At 44.9% G+C, this 19410-nt stretch overlaps 1 protein-coding gene across 2 annotated transcripts in view; it reads left to right on the forward strand.

The window, feature by feature from the left end:
* IMPA2 (inositol monophosphatase 2) overlaps positions 1–19079 on the forward strand; it is a 36330-nt gene extending 17251 nt beyond the window's left edge. The window contains exons 4-8 of one of the 2 annotated variants that reach the window (XM_054020268.1): positions 5890–5935; positions 8483–8591; positions 11321–11429; positions 11601–11752; positions 16140–19079. In XM_054020268.1, coding sequence (XP_053876243.1) covers positions 5890–5935; positions 8483–8591; positions 11321–11429; positions 11601–11752; positions 16140–16255 — 532 coding nt within the window. In that variant the 3' untranslated portion in view covers positions 16256–19079. The other variant, XM_054020269.1, reaches the window with a different exon arrangement.
* Positions 19080–19410: the final 331 nt, after the last annotated feature.

Here is a 19410-nt window from a genome sequence, read left to right on the forward strand (position 1 = left end):
AGCCGCGTCCGCCGGTGGAGCACCGGAAACAGGTGCCTCCAGCACCGTCGACTCCGGCGCCGAGGCCGTTGAGTCCGGTGCAGATAGCGTCTCCACCGAGACCGGCGGTGATACAGTGCCTCCCGTCGACTCCAGAGACCTTCGCGGCGGCGAGAGACTTAATAGCTCTCACGGAGCCGGCACCGCCTCAACCACCGGCACCGACTGCACCGTTGACTCGCCCGGTCCAGTCGAGGGGGAAACCTGCCTTGATGCGCCCTCCATCGCAAGGGCTGGAACCTCGGCACCGATCCAGGTCCCGAAGCAGGTCCCCACGCCGCTCGCAGTCCCGGCACCGAATATCGCCTCGGCACCGGTCGTACTCGCGGCCAAGATCTTCTTCGCGGCACCGCTCTACGTCTCGGCACCGCTATGATCGTCGGCACCGATCAACGTCGAGACGTAGTTCTCGGCACCGCTACGGTCGACGCTCGACGTCGAGAGGCCGCTCCCGGCACCGGGCATACTCCAGGTCCTCGTCGAGGTCCAGATCCGACTCCCGGCACCGACGAGGTCATCGGCACCGGTCGCGGTCCCGGCACCGATCGCCGGCACCGCGTAGAGATAGATCATCTCCGGACCGGCACCGTGCGGCACCGCAGCCAATGGGAATCGTCTCGACGCTCTCGGCACCGCCGTGGCCATCGAGATCGGTGTCCCACTCCTCGGAGGACCTCTCGAGATCGGCATACCCCCCTCAGGGGCAAGCCGAGGAACAGGACTTGGGACATTGGCAGGACACAGGGGACCATTCTCATGGCCCATCTCACTGGTCGTTTTGGACCCCGTGGGCGTACCATCAGGCGCAAGGGGCTCCAATTGCTTCGACCTCTCGCTCCGGTCACTCCATCAGAGGGGCCCCGGAGTCCACCATTTCTCGGCCTCCGCCAGGGGGCATGGAGGCTTCTGGGTCCGCACCACCTGACGCCCTGGACCCAGGCACAGGTGATGCTCCAGCCCAGGAACAGGGAGACCAGGACCAGCCCTTGGATCCTGTTCCACCGGAGGCATCTTCCTCTTCTTCTCCGGATGAGGCAGTGGCGGGCACATCGTGCACAGGCCCACCTCCAATAGATCTTCGGGCTCATCAGGATCTTCTGCGCAGGATGGCCCGTAATATGGACCTGCAGGCGGAGGAGATAGTGGAGGTGCACGACCCGATCGTGAATATCCTTGGAGCGGATGCCCCATCGAGGGTGGCGTTACCCCTGATCCACACGATTCAAACGAATGCGGATACGATATGGCAAACTCCTGCCTCTATCCCACCCACAGCGAGAGGGGTGGAAAGGAAATACTTTGTCCCGTCTAAGGACTACGGGTACTTGTATACCCACCCCCAACCGTGTTCACTGGTGGTGGAATCAGTGAACGCACGAGAGCGCCACGGCCAGCAGGCTGCAGCGCCTAAATCAAAAGAGGCTAAGCGGCTCGATTTGTTTGGCCGTAAGGTTTACTCAGCCGGAAGGCTGCAACTTAGAGCGGCGAACCAACAGGCGCTACTGAGCCGCTACAATTTTAACTCCTGGAACTCTATGGGGAAGTTTAAGGAGTTGATTCCCCAGGAGTCCAGGGAAGAGTTTGGAGCCATGGTAGAGGAGGGCAAGAAGGTGGCTCGGACCTCCTTGCAGGCCTCCTTGGACATAGCAGACTCAGCTGCGAGGACCCTGGCTTCGGGTATCGCTATGCGCAGGATCTCCTGGCTTCAGGTTTCGGGTTTGCCTCCGGAGCTGCAGCAAACCCTACAGGATCTGCCCTTTGAGGGACATGGATTGTTCTCGGACAAGACGGACTCTCGCCTGCAGAGCCTCAAGGACTCGAGAACAATCATGCGCTCCCTGGGGATGCATGTTGTGGGCCCTCAGCGCAGACCATTTAGGCCGCAGCCTCAGCGCTTCTACCCCCCCCCCCCCCCGCCTCGTCAGAGACAGGACTCGACCTGGAGGCGAGGGCGAGGTGGTAGAAGAAGGTGGACCGGCCCTCAACCCGGCCAAAACCAAGGGCCACCTAGACCACCTTCAGGCCCCAGGCAGAACTTTTGAAGGTGCGGTCGAGGACGGCGCCCCAGTCATCCCCCAGGATCCAGCCCCCTCCTTCCGGGATCGCCTCTCCCACTTCCACCGTGCTTGGTCCCTTATAACTTCGGACCGCTGGGTCCTCCGCACGGTGGAGAAGGGATACGCTATCCAGTTTTCTTCTATCCCCCCCTCCCACCCCCCTTCCCCGTCCCTCTTCAGGGACCCTTCTCACGAGCAACTTCTTATACAGGAGGTTTCTACGCTCCTGGCCATGGGGGCCATAGAGGAGGTTCCGATAGAGTTAAGGGGCAGGGGATTTTATTCCCGTTACTTCCTGATCCCCAAGTCCAAAGGAGGTCTGCGGCCCATCTTGGACTTGCGCGGACTCAACAAATTCGTAGTAAAATTGAAGTTCCGCATGATCTCTTTGGGGGCCATTATCCCTTCCCTCGATCCTGGAGACTGGTTCGCCGCCCTCGACATGAAAGACGCATACTTTCACATCTCAATTTACCCACCTCACAGACGCTTCCTGCGATTCGTGGTAAACACGGTGCACTACCAATTTGCAGTCCTTCCTTTCGGCCTATCCTCGGCCCCAAGAGTGTTCACGAAATGTATGGCTGTCGTGGCAGCGTACCTTCGTCGGCAGGAGATACAGGTGTTCCCGTACCTAGACGACTGGCTGGTACGCGGTCGCACCAAAGAGCAAGTTCAAGCTCACGTCCACAGAATAGTGCACACATTCAACGAGTTGGGCATCCTACTCAACAGGACAAATCCACTCTAGAACCTACCCAGAGAATAGATTTCATCGGCGCAGTTCTAGACTCCAGACGTGCACAAGCCATCCTGCCAGACAACCGCTTCGGCACCATCACGAGCCTCATTCAAGGTCTACAGGCCTTCCCAACTACCACGGTGAGGTCGTGCCTTACCCTGCTGGGTCACATGGCTTCCTGCACGTACGTAACCAGGCATGCCAGACTTCGGCTTCGCCCACTCCAGACCTGGGTGTCATCAATATACCGTCCACATCGGGACAGCCTGAACATGGTGGTCACGGTCCCGAACTCGGTCCTGACCTCCCTCACCTGGTGGCTAGATCACAATGTGGTCTGCGAAGGGATGCCATTTCACGCCCCACAACCCTCTCTGCATCTGGTCACAGACGCTTCATCTCTGGGTTGGGGCGCCCATCTCAACGAACACCATACCCAGGGCCTGTGGTCTGCACCCCAGTTAGCCCTGCACATCAATGTTCGGGAGCTGATGGCGGTGCGCCTGGCGTGCCAGGCATTTCTCAATCAACTACGTGGCCGTTGTGTGTTAGTTCTCATCGACAACACCACGGCCATGTTTTACATCAACAAGCAAGGAGGAGCACGTTCGTCAGTTCTATGCCAAGAGGCCATTCGCCTGTGGGACTTCTGCATCGCCCACTCAATCCATCTCACGGCATCGTTCCTCCCTGGAGTCCAGAACACTCTAGCGGACCGACTCAGCAGGTCCTTCCAGACGCACGAGTGGTCTATCCGTCCAGACATCATACATTCCATCTTCCGGAGGTGGGGGTTTCCCCAGATAGACCTGTTTGCATCTCGAGACAACAGGAAGTGCCACGTGTTCTGCTCCCTACAAGGTCGAGCTCCGGGCTCCCTCTCGGATGCGTTTCTCCTTCCCTGGAAAGACCACCTGTTTTATGCCTTCCCTCCGTTTCCTCTGGTCCACAAGGTACTGCTCAAATTGCGCAGAGACCAGGCACAGGTAATTCTGATCGCTCCAGCGTGGCCGAGACAACATTGGTACACCACACTGTTGGAACTCTCGGTTCAAACACCGATCCCGCTTCCATTATGTCCGGATCTCATTTCTCAGGACCACGGTCGGCTGCGTCACCCCGACCTGCAATCACTCCACCTCACAGCGTGGCTGCTCCATGGTTCACCCAGGCAGAGCGGCAATGCTCGCACTCTGTCCAACAGATTCTGCTGAGCAGTAGGAAGCCCTCAACACGGACTACGTACCTGGCCAAGTGGAAACGGTTCTCATGTTGGTGCGAACAACGAGCCACGCCCCCGTTGCAGGCACCTATTCCTCTCATATTGGAATATCTCCTCTCCCTAAAACAGCAGGGGTTGGCGATATCTTCAATTAGAGTTCACCTGGCTGCTATATCAGCCTTTCACCCAGGGGAATTCACGTCCTCGGTATTCTCTAACCCGATGGTCGTTAGATTCCTCAAGGGCTTAGACCGGACGTACCCACAACAGCGTCAGCCCGTCCCGACGTGGGACCTTAATCTGGTTCTCTCCAGACTGACATGTCCTCCATTTGAACCACTAGCCACCTGTTCACTTTTGTATCTATCCTGGAAGACAGCCTTCCTCGTAGCCATTACCTCAGCAAGGCGCGTTTCTGAACTCAGGGCGCTTACATCCGAGCCCCCTTATACAGTTTTCCATAAGGATAAAGTGCAGCTTCGTCCACATCCTGCCTTTCTCCCTAAGGTGGTTTCTCCATTTCATATCAACCAGGACATATTTCTCCCGGTCTTTTATCCCAAACCACATGCCACTCGCCAGGATCAACGTTTGCATTCCCTGGACGTACGAAGGGCCCTGGCCTTCTATATTGACCGCACAAAGCACTTTAGAAAGACGACGCAACTCTTCGTTGCAGTGGCCGACCGAATGAAAGGCTCACCGGTCTCCTCACAACGCCTATCCTCCTGGATTACGTCTTGCATCCGGACTTGCTATGACCTGGCAGGCGTCTCAGCACCGCACCTCACCGCTCACTCCACGAGGGCCCAAGCCTCCTCGACTGCTTTCCTGGCACATGTTCCGATACAGGACATTTGTAGAGCGGCAGTTTGGTCATCAGTCCACACGTTTACAGCTCACTATGCACTAGTGCAGCAGTCCAGAGACGATGCTGCATTCGGGTCAGCGGTTTTGCACACAGCAATGTCTCACTCCGACCCCACCACCTAAGTTGGGCTTGGGAGTCACCTAATGGAATGGATATGAGCAAGCACTCGAAGAAGAAAAGACGGTTACTCACCGTTGTAACTGTTGTTCTTCGAGATGTGTTGCTCATATCCATTCCAAACCCGCCCCCCGTCCCCACTGTCGGAGTAGCCGGCAAGAAGGAACTGAGGGGGCGCCGGGTCGGCTGGGGTATATATTCAGCGCCATGAAGGCGCCACTCTAGGGGGCTCCACAGCCGACCCGCCGGTGTTGCTAGGGTAGAAAATCTTCCGACGATCGTGCACGCGGCGCGCACACACCTAATGGAATGGATATGAGCAACACATCTCGAAGAACAACAGTTACAACGGTGAGTAACCGTCTTTTATTACTTTGGCAAGACAGAAGGTAGTATAACAGGTTTCATTTATTGTTGACCTCCGGTATAAAGTTTCTCCCTAATTAATTACTGTCTGCAAAGTGCTCTGAGATCATTGGATGAAACGTACTCTAAGTATAAATTATTTATTACAATATTATTTTAAGATTAGGTTATTTAGTTACGCTAAGGGGGAAAATCATTAAAATTTCAAATATATGTTTAATATACACAGCCTATTTATGTTTTCATACATTTATTTTTTAACTTTTTGAAATGTTAGTTTCAATAAAAAAAAAGAATTGACAGAGTACAAGGGACAGTCTTGGGTGGAAACAGAGGGAAGGTATAATGTAGATGAAGTTTTTAATTGAGTAAAATTACAGCGCTCTCTGTGGGTTCAGTTGCTGCTGGGAGTTGCGGAATTTGCATGTTTAGAGAGATTATTCATGAATAGTACTTTCTTTCTTATTTGTCACAGGTTTCCAACAGTGGCAGTTAGCATTGGATTTGCTGTTAACCAAGAGGTATAAAATATGTTCTGTGAGTTGGTAACCTGAACCTCCAGCTATAAACCTCAGAGCCATGTGGGAACTAAAAAATTAATACAAAGGCTCTTTCCATGCTATTGAAATTTGTTTGGTCACACTACAACAATATAATACCCTAATCCTGCAAACCGTTACTCCTGCGGGTAGTCCCATGTTAATTGGATTTATATATTATTAAAAGGGGACTACTGATGCAAGAGTTCATAAAATCAGGCAGTAATAAGTTATGTTTAAATTGTGACTAAGCATCTCTATATTTATCTTCTACTGTTCTCTTGTTATTATGCTGATTCCTATTGCTTTAAAGCTGTTAGCAATCTCCATGACTCTCACAGTTTTTTCGATGTACAGTATATAGTATATAGTAGGATTACTTTTTGTGATACGTGCAAAGTTATGGTTTGGATTCCCTTGTGTGCTTTTGAGGTGCAGTAAATTTAATATTATTCCATGTACCTTCATAAGAGCCTGTCCATAGAAAAACAAAGAACCTGGCCTTGGGAATACTGTTCTTTTTAAATTTCCTAGTTCTCACAATTCATTTTGGAGGGGTTTGTACAGCTACTGTAGTTGTACAGTTTGATTTATAAAATAAAAGTAGCTATTTTTAAGTAGTTATTCACACCATTGTAAAATGTGCTTCTTGGGCCTTTGCATTTACATGCATCGACATGCCGTTAGCTCCCATTGAAGCCAACAGGAATTTTATGTGTGCAAGGAATGCAGCATCAGGCAAATTCAGCAATGGCCTAATTTTCAGATGTGATGAGGACTAGCAACTCCCTTTGGTTTGGACAGTATAGTGCTATATGTGTATCTAGATGGACTGCAGCTTGCCTTTAAAAACATAGAAACCATAAAGACGCACTTTAGTGCCATTCCAAAGATTTTTCCTTCCCAAATGTTTTCAAATATTGCATATAATCACAAAACAGCTTTCTTTAGTGTTTATTTATTTTCTATAGCACCCATCAGGCTTTAGATGCTGCTAAAACAAAAATAAACAATAATATTAAATTTTACCATCCATTGTAGTAAAAAAAAACAGGCAAAAGTAAAAAAAATAACTCAATAAAGGAGCCAAAATGGGCATAGATGAACTGACCTGAATAGAAAGATCGAGCATCAAGCCCTGAATACTGCTAAAGAGAGATTCTTTTGGATATCTTCAGACCTGGAGTTCCATACATAGGGACCCTGAACCAAGAAGAGTCTGACTCCAGGTTGGTTTAGATGGGACCTCAGGATGAATATTAAGGAAAACCCATTCCCTCTGAGCTATCTTTGAGGACTATTGGGTGAGAGGTGGTCACTCAAGTAGCATGGGTCATGATTGCAGCAAGGGACTGGGAGTCTAGAAGATCTGAGTCCTATTACTGGCTCTTCTACAAATTTATTCTGTGACCTTGGGCAAGTCACTTAACTTCTCTATGTCTGTTTCCCTATGAGTAAAATGTAGATAATATTTTATCTCATAGTAATGATGTGAGGATTGATTCATTAATGTCTGTAAAGTGTTTTAAGATCTTCTGATGGAAGGTACTATAGTTGTACAAAATATTAGGTACACCTCTACCCCGATATAACGCGACCCGATATAACACGAATTCGTATATAACGGGGTAAAGCAGTGCTCTGGAGGATCAAAGCAAGTTCAATATAATGTGGTTTCACCTATAACGTGGTAAGATTTTTTGGCTCCCGAGGACAGCGTTATATCGGGGTAGAGGTGTACTTTGGGCCTGGATTATTAAGGCTCCAATTGTGAACCCCTTATTCCCATTTGTAAGCAGGTGCTCTCACAAATAGTTCAGTGTTGCCAATTCTCATAATTTTATCATGAGTCTCGTGATATTTGGTGTTTTTCTTCAAGCCCCAGCTCCTGGAGTCAGGTGTTTCACGAGAATCTCAGTGTTCATTTAAAAGACCAGTTAGCTTCTAGCTTTCATGATTGCAGAGAAAAACTCAAAGATGACTTGAGTGCACCTCAAGGGCTCAAAAGATAGAAGGCAAGTTAAATGTATTATGACATGCAAACTATGTATTTTTTTTTTTAATTGCCTGATTTGTAAGCCAGTCTCATGTGTTTTGGAGGCCTGAGTCGTGAATTTGAGATGCTTGAGGTTGGCAATATTAATAGCCCCAGTGAAGTCAATGGGCCTATTCATGTGAGTGACTGCTTACCAATGGGAGTAAAGTATTCAGAATCTGGCCCTGGGGGATTTATATATTCTCAATAACTCCTTGAATTGAATTTCAGAGTAACTTTTTATATCATTCTAATAGTGTGCATAAAAATGAGCTGTGAATAGATAGAATTAATATCTCTCTCTCTAAACTGAATTTTATATGTTATATATCTAAAACTTCAGTTTAACGGTACAATTATTTATTAGCAGCAGCATAATCTTTGGTTATGTAGCTAATTAAAATAATTTTGATCTTTCTGCCCTTAGTAGTTGTTTATACTTGTGATGAGTAATTTGAGTTGCATTCATTTCTTTCCTTTTCAAAATCTTAAAGCTTGAATTTGGTGTAATTTACCACTGCACTGAAGAACGATTATACACTGGTAGAAGAGGTCAAGGGGCATTTTGTAATGAAAAAAGGCTTCAGGTATCAAAAGAGACAGGTTGGTCTAGATTTTTGTTAGAACTCTAAAAGAAATATGTTGAATTTCAGAGTTGATGCTAATCCTAAATGGAAATTATTATCCTGATTTAAAGTATCTTTCCTGCATTATAACTGTGTCTTTCCTGGAAACATAAGGATGTTCCCAAATTTCTGTTTAAAATATACAGCTTTATGTGAATTAGTATTAAATGGTCCTAAAATATTTTGCAATTCCCAGACGAATTGATCAGTATTGATCCAAAACCACTCCTTTAAGATAAAGAAATAGGATGAAATTCACCACTATACCATGCCTTCTGTACACTGGTGTAACTCCGGGATACAAAGTGCAGCTGGAATGATGAATCAGGCCGACGTTATTATGGCATTTGTCATTCACTTATTTTCAGATGACTTAATGGTGCCATATACTGCATCTTGTTTGTAAACATATATGCCAGCAGTAAATGGAATTAATGGATGCATACATTATACTACTTTAAAAACAAATGCTGTGATGTGTGTGAGAGGTCTGTTTAATCATACAGTTAGTTAGAACACTTAGTCCATACTGTATTGGGATTTATTACTATAAACCTAATAAAGTGATTCTGCATTTGCCTAGTTATAATAGTTAAGTTCAATCAAATGCACATAACAACAAGAAGCTTTCTTTTAACAAATCCAATGCAGAAGATAAAGCAGCATAATTAGCAGACAGAAGCAAGCAGATGTTACATAGCTGTATCTTTGTACCCCAAAAATGATAAAATTACAGTAGAAAAATGGTTTGGTGCAGACTGAAATCATAGTAAATTAAAGCAATTTAATGTACAGATTAGATATGGGTCCAGACCAACCCTGGATGACGAGAACTTCCCTGATAGTTGGAAAAATTTGGATCCAGATCCAGACTTTGTGGCTTGGACCAGTCTTTAGTGGGCCAGGTTTATTTATCTGGAGAAAGAGCATACAAATGGTACACTTCTCTCCCACAGGAGCAGCTGTGCCTGAGGGAGGACATTTACCCAGAATAGGTGTCCATTGTCCTATCCTAGCCACCCTTCCAAAGGTGTTCTGTCAGGGGAGGGAAGTTTTAAAATACAGCCCATGTTCCACAAGAATCCTCTTGGCAGAGTATGCCTGGGAGGCTTATGGAATCAAGGAATCAATATGGTTGTTCTTGTCTAATAAGGATTTTGACTTCAATAGAATGAATCACCTCTGGAGTACAAGATGTTTCTCCTCATGCTGGCATCTGGAATTTGTGGCTTTTAGACTTATATATTACCTCATGCTTTTGTTTCAGGAAATGTATTTTGTATAGAAAATGTTGATATACAATATAAAATTAGATTAATGCTAGATAGGTTCAGCATTTAACAATTCAGAACTAAAGAAAATCACATTGTGGTGATGACAGAATTTTGCAAAGGTTATGTCACAGTAAGAAAACAGAGCTGTGGTCTGGGATATCCACCACGCACAGATTTAAATAATCGTAATGAAGGAACATCCCAAAGATATAAAATTCCCTTTGACAAACGTTGTCACAGTTTAAAGCCAGGCCTGGCCTTAAGTGTGTTGATACCATAAATGGCATGAGGGGTTTTTTTTGGTCTCCACTCTGCCCCCTTCAGTAGTCAAAAATGTTGGTCCCTTGTCTCTTTTCCTCCCACATTTACCAAGGTCACTGTCACCTCTCTTCTACCAACCCTCCCTGTTTCTCTTCCCCTCATCAGGGTGGAGAACTTGTCTTCTGGTCAGCTGTCTCCTGTAGTTTGAATTCCTGAAGCCACCTTGTATCTTTTCAATAGATGGTCTCTTCCCTAAGTTCAATTCCTCCTTAAGCCCAAACCCTCCTTAAAGCATTTCAGTCTTTAAATCCAATTCCTAAATTAGCATAACTTTGACTAAGTATTAGGAAGTGTTTGTTTATTCATCAGGAATCTAATACCCATTGAACTCTATGTGAATCTTTCCTTTGGCTTTAAGAGTCCTTGGCTTTGATTAGGCCCCTATACTGCTGTAAATCAGAAGTTACTGAACTGAACACAATACAAAAGGAAAAACTAATGCCGCAAAAATTAGTTCAGAATTAGACCTACTGACTTTTTTTATATAGAATAGCTGGTAAATATATTGATACTTGCACGTTTGTAACTTCTGTAGTCTTTCCAATGTCTAAACGTAAAAGGGGGTAGTTTTTGCAAGATAAATGGAGTTTTTGGTGGATATTTTTAATTGATCTTTACTTATCATACACCTAGCTTTGTCTAATTAAAATGAATGGTATAATCCAAGAGATCAAAGTTCCCTGTTCAGGAAGCATTCTGTTTTAAAATACAATTCATTTACAGTGGAATGCATAGATCCTATGTCAATTATTTTTAGCTGATTGCTAAAAGTTTGTGAGGTCACCAAAGGCTGACTGGTCAATGAAGGAAAAATTCCATGGGAACAAAGGAAACTCATAGAAACCAGTTTTGTTCTTATTCTTCCTTCCCTTCTTTTACCAAACAAGTATTTTTAGATAACCCAACTGTATGAGCAATTTAGTCTTGTTACAGTCATTTACACAAAAGCAGTTTCTCATCCTGAGAAAGAATATGAAAAGAAGAACAATTTTTGTGTGCATGAGAGAAATGGTTTTGCTGTGAAAAGCCCCTTCATATTTAATGTGAAGAAATTGCCTAGACCTACTTTGAAAGGTTGTTGAGTTAATAGAAACAACTGTCTACATTGCAGATAAGTCGAAGGCCTTGATCTTAACAGAAATTGGTCCAAAACGTGACCCTGAGACTTTGAAATTGTTCCTCGGTAACATGGAGAGCTTACTCAAAGCCCAAGTACATGGGTAAGGTTTTTAAAAAAAAAATTTATGATGTTAAAAATCATCAACATTCTCAACTTTCTGAAATTCCAAGCAGAATGTTATTCTACTTAAATCAAATGTGATGCATATTGTACCCTGTTGAAATAAAAGCAGTTTTCCCCCTTTCATTCTTTTATACCTCTCTGCTTCTAGGATCCGTGTAATCGGAAGTTCTACCTTGGCTCTGTGCCATCTAGCATCGGGTGCTGCAGATGCATATTACCAGTTTGGTTTACATTGCTGGGACTTGGCAGCAGCTACTGTCATTATTAGAGAGGCAGGTGGTATTGTGATAGATACTTCAGGTGAGTAAAGTATGCTGTTTTGGAGCAGGGACTGTGTCTTCATGTTTGGAAAGCACATAATAGGCACTACTACAATCTGAATAATTGTCACACTCAATTTTTTTCAATCACCTTTCATAGTCTCTGAGGGGTGAGGCAGATAAATGTTCAGATGTTTAGCTTTTCTAGTTTGGGCTGCATTCTTTTTTACTTCCCCATCTCTGTCTAATCTATCTGTGTACTTACACGGTCCTCATTGCAATACTATCTGAATATCTCCAAACTATTTGAAAAAGAAATAATTATAATCTTTCTCTTCCTTTCCCGCTGGTAGGAGAAAAGGCTTGATTTGTATATGGGTGAGAAGGGAAAGAGTTTTGTGTGTGTGTGTGTGTATATGTCAGAAGAAACTGAGGGAAAACTAAGATGAATAATTGGGTTTTGCATTTAGTTCTAAAAGTGGAGGATCAATACAGTCTGGGGCTGATAGGATGGGGCATGATTTTCTGGCCAGCTGAAGGTAGAGGGTGGTGGTTTTTCCCTACCAGCACTATAAGAGCTGCGAGGCCGAGGACCAACATAAAAATATGAGTGGATATTCTTGAAAGTGGGGGTGTTATAAAGAAAACTAGTTCTACAAAGCAGTTCTGTCTTCCTACCAGCATCACCCAAGTCTTTCTGGGTTCAGTTTTTGCTATCTGATCTTCATCCAGAAGGTAATTTCAGTTAGGTATTCAGAATGTTGGTAGATAGTGCTCTTTATACTTGGTGTAAAGGAACTGTGGAGTTGGGTGTTGCCTGCATTTCAGTCTGTGTTATCTTGCCAGTGCTCCCAGTGTTTACTCACAGATGCTGAATAATATGGGAGAGGAACTGCGTTTGGGTTTACAGGTGAGGGATTAGGAGGTAGAGGAACAGTTACCCATAGTGATCCTCTGGCTTTGTTCTGAGAGGAGGGATCTAAGCCAATTCAAAGTGTTTTTGTTCATTCCTTCAGCTCTTAGAGGCAAGACAGGTGTATTTATCAGTATCAAATGTCTCAGACAAGTCCAGTAGAATGGGTATGGACCGGAGAAGGTAATCCACCAGAACAACAAATGCTGTCTCAGTATTATACTCCCTGCCCTCACGCCTCACTTAGAGGGATTCATGATTCTGCCAGATAACAAGTGGAGTTGGAGATGCCTTTTTGCCAGCTCTCTCTTAGTCTGCTTGGAAAAGAAAGCTTAGATGCTGAGCAGTAGCTTCCAAGTCCTCTGGAATTGCGGGATAGTTTTTAAATTCTGGTTGGACTATTGTATGTTTGGGAATGGATGGTAGAGTCCCTTCAAAAGGAGATGTTAACAGCCTGTTGCCAGGATTCCTTCCTGGTGGTCTCTTTTCTTTACCAGCCAGGAATGGCAGGGGAAAGTAGTCATGGGTGGGAGGGGGACGGCCCTGATTGTGGTTGTGTCAGTCTACTATAATTACTACTGGCATGAATAGGCAGAATTCTTGGGAAGAGGACTCTGTGTTTCTAGATCTGATCTGAGCTTCTTGTTCTTGATGGCCTCTGAGGGTGTTCTGCTCAGCTGTGATGTAATTCCCGTGCAGGGGGAGGGGCTGTGTTCTGGGATTGAGTGGAGACATATGGGTATATGTAGGGATTTACAATCTAGAAAAATTCTGCAAAGTGTGACTTTGCTATCTCTGTGGTAGAGGAGAGCAGAGGTAAACTCTTTGCCTCCCTTAAAGAAGGATGGGTTTACAGAAATACTTTGCTCCATAGTCTCCCTGTATTTTCTGCCACCAACACTCAAATTTTCTTCCTTCCTGCATTTTCTGCCATAGGTTTGCTGAGAACCTTGGCAATCTATGTGGGCAGTGGGATGAGAGAGGGCCCTTTGGTGCTAGAATGTCTCTAACAGTAATCCATGTGTGATTGTAGTGCCTTGCTGATTCTTCTATCCCTTTGCCTCTTGGCTGCATAGTTTTCTACGAGTAAATTTTGAGTTTGGCTCAGGCCAAGGTTATTTTGGGGTGGACCATGCTGGTGCTTCTACTTGCTTTGCACTGGGAGAGCTTTAATTTCCCCTGCTGCTGTTACAATTACAGCACCTGGTAAGCAATAGGTGTCTGAGAAGCTGTCTGATCCAAAGGCACTAACAATGCAACTTCAATAAGTCAGTCATTAGAGAGACATTCTAATAGAAATGCAGCTAACAAACTCTTGTTTCCTATATCAGGATATTGCTTCCATGGACATTTTAAACCTCCCTGCCGTCCCCCCCGATGGAAGTAGTCCTCAGATGGTTCTTCCCATTCCCAGTTGTCCTTTCCAGGATGTAGTAGTCTCGGCCGAGGTTCGGCCCTCAGCGGGGCTGTGGGGTATCCCACTGCCTCGCTCTGGTCCGCCGTCCGTCCTGGTCCACCAGTAGTGTGGGACAGCAAACACACGGTTAGGGGCTCAGGCCCTTAAGCAGGGGCTGAGCCAATAGGTCAGAAAAAAGCCCCGGACCCTCAATCAGAGCGGGGCAGCAACCACACAGTCTGGAGCTCAGACCCTCACGCAGGGGCTGAGCCAATAGTTCGGGAATCCAGGCCCTTAAGCAGGGGCTGAGTAAATGGGTTGTAGTAGCCCAGGCCCTAGGTCAGGGTGGGCAGCAATCAAATAGTCAGTTAGGAACCCAGGCCCTTAAGCAGGGACTGGGTCAGTGAGCAACAGGTCCCAGCCTCTCTAGGCCAGGGAAAAGGGGGAGTCTGCCACCGAAGGAGTGGGTGGCAGGGGGGACGCAGGTCCTCCCACTCCACTGCGTCCCAGCCCGGGGCCCTAGCAGCGGTGGAAACTCGCTGCTGTCAGTGGGGATCCTGGCCACAACACACTGACATTGGCTCTGGCAGTGCTGCAGCCAGGCTGGGGTCGGCTGTCCCCGGCTACTTCCACACTCCCCCTCGTAGGGTACCTGGGCCGGACTAATGTCCTCAGGGCTCTCCACCAGCATCGATTCCTCTGGGTAGGTAGCGAAGGGTAAGCTCGGCTCCTCCTCAGGATAGCAGGAAAGGGGCAGGCTCAGCTCCTCCTCGGGATAGCAGGAAAGGGGCAGGCTCAGCTTCTCCTCAGGGTAGCAGGAACGGGGCAGGCTTGGCCAGTCCTCCTCAGGGTACTGGGTGAGGGTAGGCTCGGCAGGCCTGGTGAGTCGGCAGGCTGGTCACAGCCTGCGGCTGTCTCCCAAGCGGGAGCTCGGCCACAGATGTCTGCTCTCTCCGCCGGCTTGTCCTCCATTGAGCTCTGCAAGCGGGCTTTTATACTTCCGGGTTGGCGCCCTGACCTCTGAGGGGCGGGTGCCGGACCCGGTGGCTCCGCCCACGTTGGTATTAGGGGAGGTTCGGCCCTCAGCGGGGCTGTGGGGTATCCCACCGCCTCGCTACATAGGAGTACAGTTTTCCCACAATTTTGAGTGACTTTTTTTTAACATTGTCCCTAGGTGGCTATTTATGGGCTGCTTTTATAGCCGCAATCTTTGTATTCTTTTCTCTTTCCGTCACACCCCCATACAGGTCCTTTGCTTATAGTGATAATCCAGTGAAACATCTCAGGTCTGGCCCACTCTGCCCTGGGCTCTGGCTGGCTAATTTCATCACAATTTTGCATTTCCAGTCTAGGGCTTTTCTGGGTCAGAGATGCTGAGGATGAATGTCTGTGTCTTTGAGTAAGCCCTTTAAAGTGTTACATTTGAAGTATACAGCTGGGCCCAGCAGAGATTACTGGATATGCTGAGACTCCTAAACAGATTTCAGCAAAGATGAAGGCTTCTTGGGAAGAAAGGGCTGTCAGGGAGACACAAGAGTGCTCATCTGAATATTTATATTTGTACAGCACCTTGAAGATGTAAAGACCCAAAATGTTACGGATTATTATTTTATTAATTTCTAGAGCATACATCCCCCAAGTAGAGTGCTCTTTAGTAGTTAAGCCCAGTCGTGATCAAAGTGTGCATGACTGTGGAAAGACTTGATGTATTAAAGAACAGTTGCCAGTTGTAGGGTATGTTTAACCCTGAAAATGGGTTATGCTGGTTCCTATTTTATTCCTTACTACCCCTAGTTTTGCAAACAAAACATCTAGTGTTTTGTTTAAGAGAGTAAAATGGAATATATTGTATTTATTTTTGTGTACTGAACAAATAAAAACATTCATTGCTCTTGCTGTGTACTTTGGTGTTTGAGAAGTCTGTGGTTTCTAGAACACTTTGCTTTGCAAGACATCTCTGAATTTGAAAGCCTCAACAAGGTATTTCCCCCTCTAAATGTGGCTGAGACATTGTTTCAGTATCTTTGAATCTCTCTATCTACAACAAGGGTATAATATAATATGCCATACATCACTTCTGTATCTAAACATGGTTCTTCTTTATCCTCTTGTTCTTAGGGGGACCTCTAGATCTCATGTCATGCCGAGTGATTGCTGCCGGCACTAAAGAGATGGCCATGTTCTTAGCTCAGGAAATACAGACTATTCACTACAGACGGGATGATGAGAACTGAGTGACATTAAATACATTTACAAGTAACATGGAGTTTGTCCTTCTAAGCTACTTAACTTCTTCCAAGATGGGTGTCTTAGAGGGTACATGATTTTAACAACATGCTTTCTGTGCAGGTCTTCTGTGTCAAATGTTTTAAACAATTTTATTACAATGTGGCTTCCCAACATTGTGGGGTGGGGGGAGGGAGATTTTTAAAACCTCTAAGATTTGTGGCTTCTTTTAATATGCATCTATTTCAGCAGTACCTTTTTTATATGATCACCTGTAGCGCTTGTTGCCAGATTCAAAGTTTCACATCTGTTCAGGCTGAAACTGAGTCTTTTGTAACATATGCAACTAAAAAGAAAACTTTATTTTTACAAAACACAGATCTCAGGTAAATGAGCTTTAGGATTGTAGTAGATGATAAGTAGTTAAAATGTGTGCCTACCGTACCCATATTCAACAGTACTTGAGAATGCAATAAAAAGTGTTATTACTCCATTTCTCTTTTCTAACTATATCATGGCCATATATATGTATATTTTGGATGTTTACAGTGATTTACAAAGTGTACAGAAGAAGGTGATTTTAGGTATTTGTTTCAAGGAAGTGTATATATTACCTTTATGAATGCAGTGGGAGTTACCTATATAGTTAATAACAAAGCTGCTAAAAAAAATGGAAAATATTTCATGATTTTTTTTTCAAATTGTCCAACCAACTCTAGCTTATAGAGAATGTTAACCAATTGGGGCCAAATCTTACAGTCCTTATTGAACCCTTACTGGGCGCTCAAACCTGCAAGCATTTACTACCATGGAGTAGCTGTGACTAGTGGGCAGAGTGCTTACTACCATGAGTACTGATGTCTATGGGGACTATTCACAATCGTAAATACTATACATGGTAGTTAGTTCTGGAAAATAGGGCCCTAAGTCAAGGAACCATTGACTTCAGTGGAAGTTTCACCCAAGAAGAAACTGCAGAATTTGGTCTTTAGGGGTAAATTGTAAAAATGGGCACCTTAGTTGTGCTTGCAAAAGGATAATTGTAAACATAAAGTATTCATTTTGCACGTACAATTGTAGTCACCTTCAGAATATATGGAAACCCTGTAAAGTAAATGACTAACTCTAAAAACACAAAAATTCTGTGCAACTCTAGTTTTGTGTTTGGCACTTTTTTTAAAATCAAGTTGATACTATCTGTTTTTTTAAAAGAAATCATATCATCTGACACTACTGAACTTCTTAAATGTTAGTGTCCAGAAAAGAATCTGATTTTAAACATGGGGATTTACCTCTAGTTTTTCTATTGATGTTGAGAATTCAAATCTACAATTATTTTTTAATAATACAAAGAAACAAAAAGGCCCCCAAAATACATATAGGTCTAAATTTTCAAAATCAGTTCCTAAATTGCACATGCAGACTATGTAAATGTGCATGTAAACTGCAATGAGAAACTGGAAATTGAGTATACAGTTATCCATTTTGCATGCACAACTAAAGAACACATTGTTAAAAATATTAGCCGTTGTACACGCCTTTTAATTTTCTTCTGTGAAAAATGTTTTTCATTACAAGTATAACTCGTATACTGTATTTTTTTAAAAGGAGAAATGCAAAATGCTGGCTGTGGAGAGAATGGCTAAAATATAGGGCCCTGATTTAGCAAAGCATTTAAGCACATGCTTAAGTCTCATTGGCCCTGATTCTCCTCTCCATCAAAGCACGCCTCAGAGGCAGAGGACAATGACAGATGCAGGAAGCTGGCTGTAATTCCCTGATCTCTGGCCACTTAGCCAGGGCAGAAGACAGAGTAGGCCCCCTGCTGCTCTAAGCTTCTGCCACTGATTGATGTAAGTTCTGTAAATCTTATACCTGCAGAGAATCAGGTGTAGTGGCGTTCAGCTCCACCATTCCCCCTCTCAGTCCACCAGCCTATCCCTTCTTTTCCTTATGCCAGAGAGAGAGCTGATTTAGGAGGTGTCTATACCACCTCTACCAGCTTTACATCAGTAGAGATTCCTTGTACTCAGGAAGACTCTCTGGCAGGTTTAAATTCACTCTGCACCACTTACATGGTGCACTTAATGGATGAAAGAATCCTGCCCACTGATTTTCATGGCATTTGAGCACACTTAAATGCTTTGCTGAACTGGGGCCTCAGTGAGGTGGGGAAGGGAATGTCCAGAAATCCAGTCTTGGATTCACCTGTTACTGTCATGGATAAATCATTATTTTTTAAAAATAAATAGAGGGCTTCTGAGAGTTGATGAGCACCTCAGATTCCTACTGATGTTAATGGAGTTACAGCTGATCAGTAGCTTCAGAAGGCCCAGAGTTTGCAGTGCCATTGGCCACGGTGATTCCCACATTTTATTTAGAATTATTAATTAGTTGACAGTTCTTAGAGGTAAATCCTGTATTAGATTTTGACCTTCCCGTCCATCTTTCCTTGCTAGCTAAAGCTCTCTTTTGTAGGCATATTCCTTACTGTAGACTTTCCATTCTAAGGTTTAAATCAGGGGTTCTCAAACTGGGGGGTGGGACCCCACAGGGGGTTGCGAGGTTATTACATGAGCTGTGAGCCTCCAACCCAAACCCTGCTTTGCCTCCAGCATTTATAATGGTGTGAAATATATATAAAAGTGTTTTTAATTTATAAGGGGGGGTCGCACTCAGGGGCTTGCTATGTGAAAGGGGTCACCAGTGCAAAAGTTTGAGAACCACTGGTTTAAATTAATACTGTGTGTATAATATGGGAGCCAAATCTTTACATTTTTAATTAGGGTTCTTTTTTTCTTAAATAAAATAAGGTTGGTAACTACTCTTTAATCAGCAGTTATAAAATTAATATTTTTAACACAGTAAGTTGTGAAAGGCTACAATCCATTTCACATGCTTTGGGTTGTTTTTAAAAAACCTTTCAGGCTTTAGATTATTTTGGAGGCCAGTTTCTGAAAGCAGAGGCAGTATTTAAATATGAACAAAGATTATAAGTTATAAATGTTGAGAACAAGTTTTTCCTATCCTGAATGTCATAACCTGTGCTGGCATTTTTTCCATGTTAGTATCCTAGTGAATGTTGGTGGAGATTGCAGAAGAGAGTAAGGAGAAGCCATGGGCATCTCTGATACACCAAAGGATACTTTTTGTGGCCTCATAC

This window comes from Malaclemys terrapin, chromosome 2 (assembly GCF_027887155.1).
Source record: "Malaclemys terrapin pileata isolate rMalTer1 chromosome 2, rMalTer1.hap1, whole genome shotgun sequence".
Classification (NCBI taxonomy): Eukaryota; Metazoa; Chordata; order Testudines; family Emydidae; genus Malaclemys; species Malaclemys terrapin.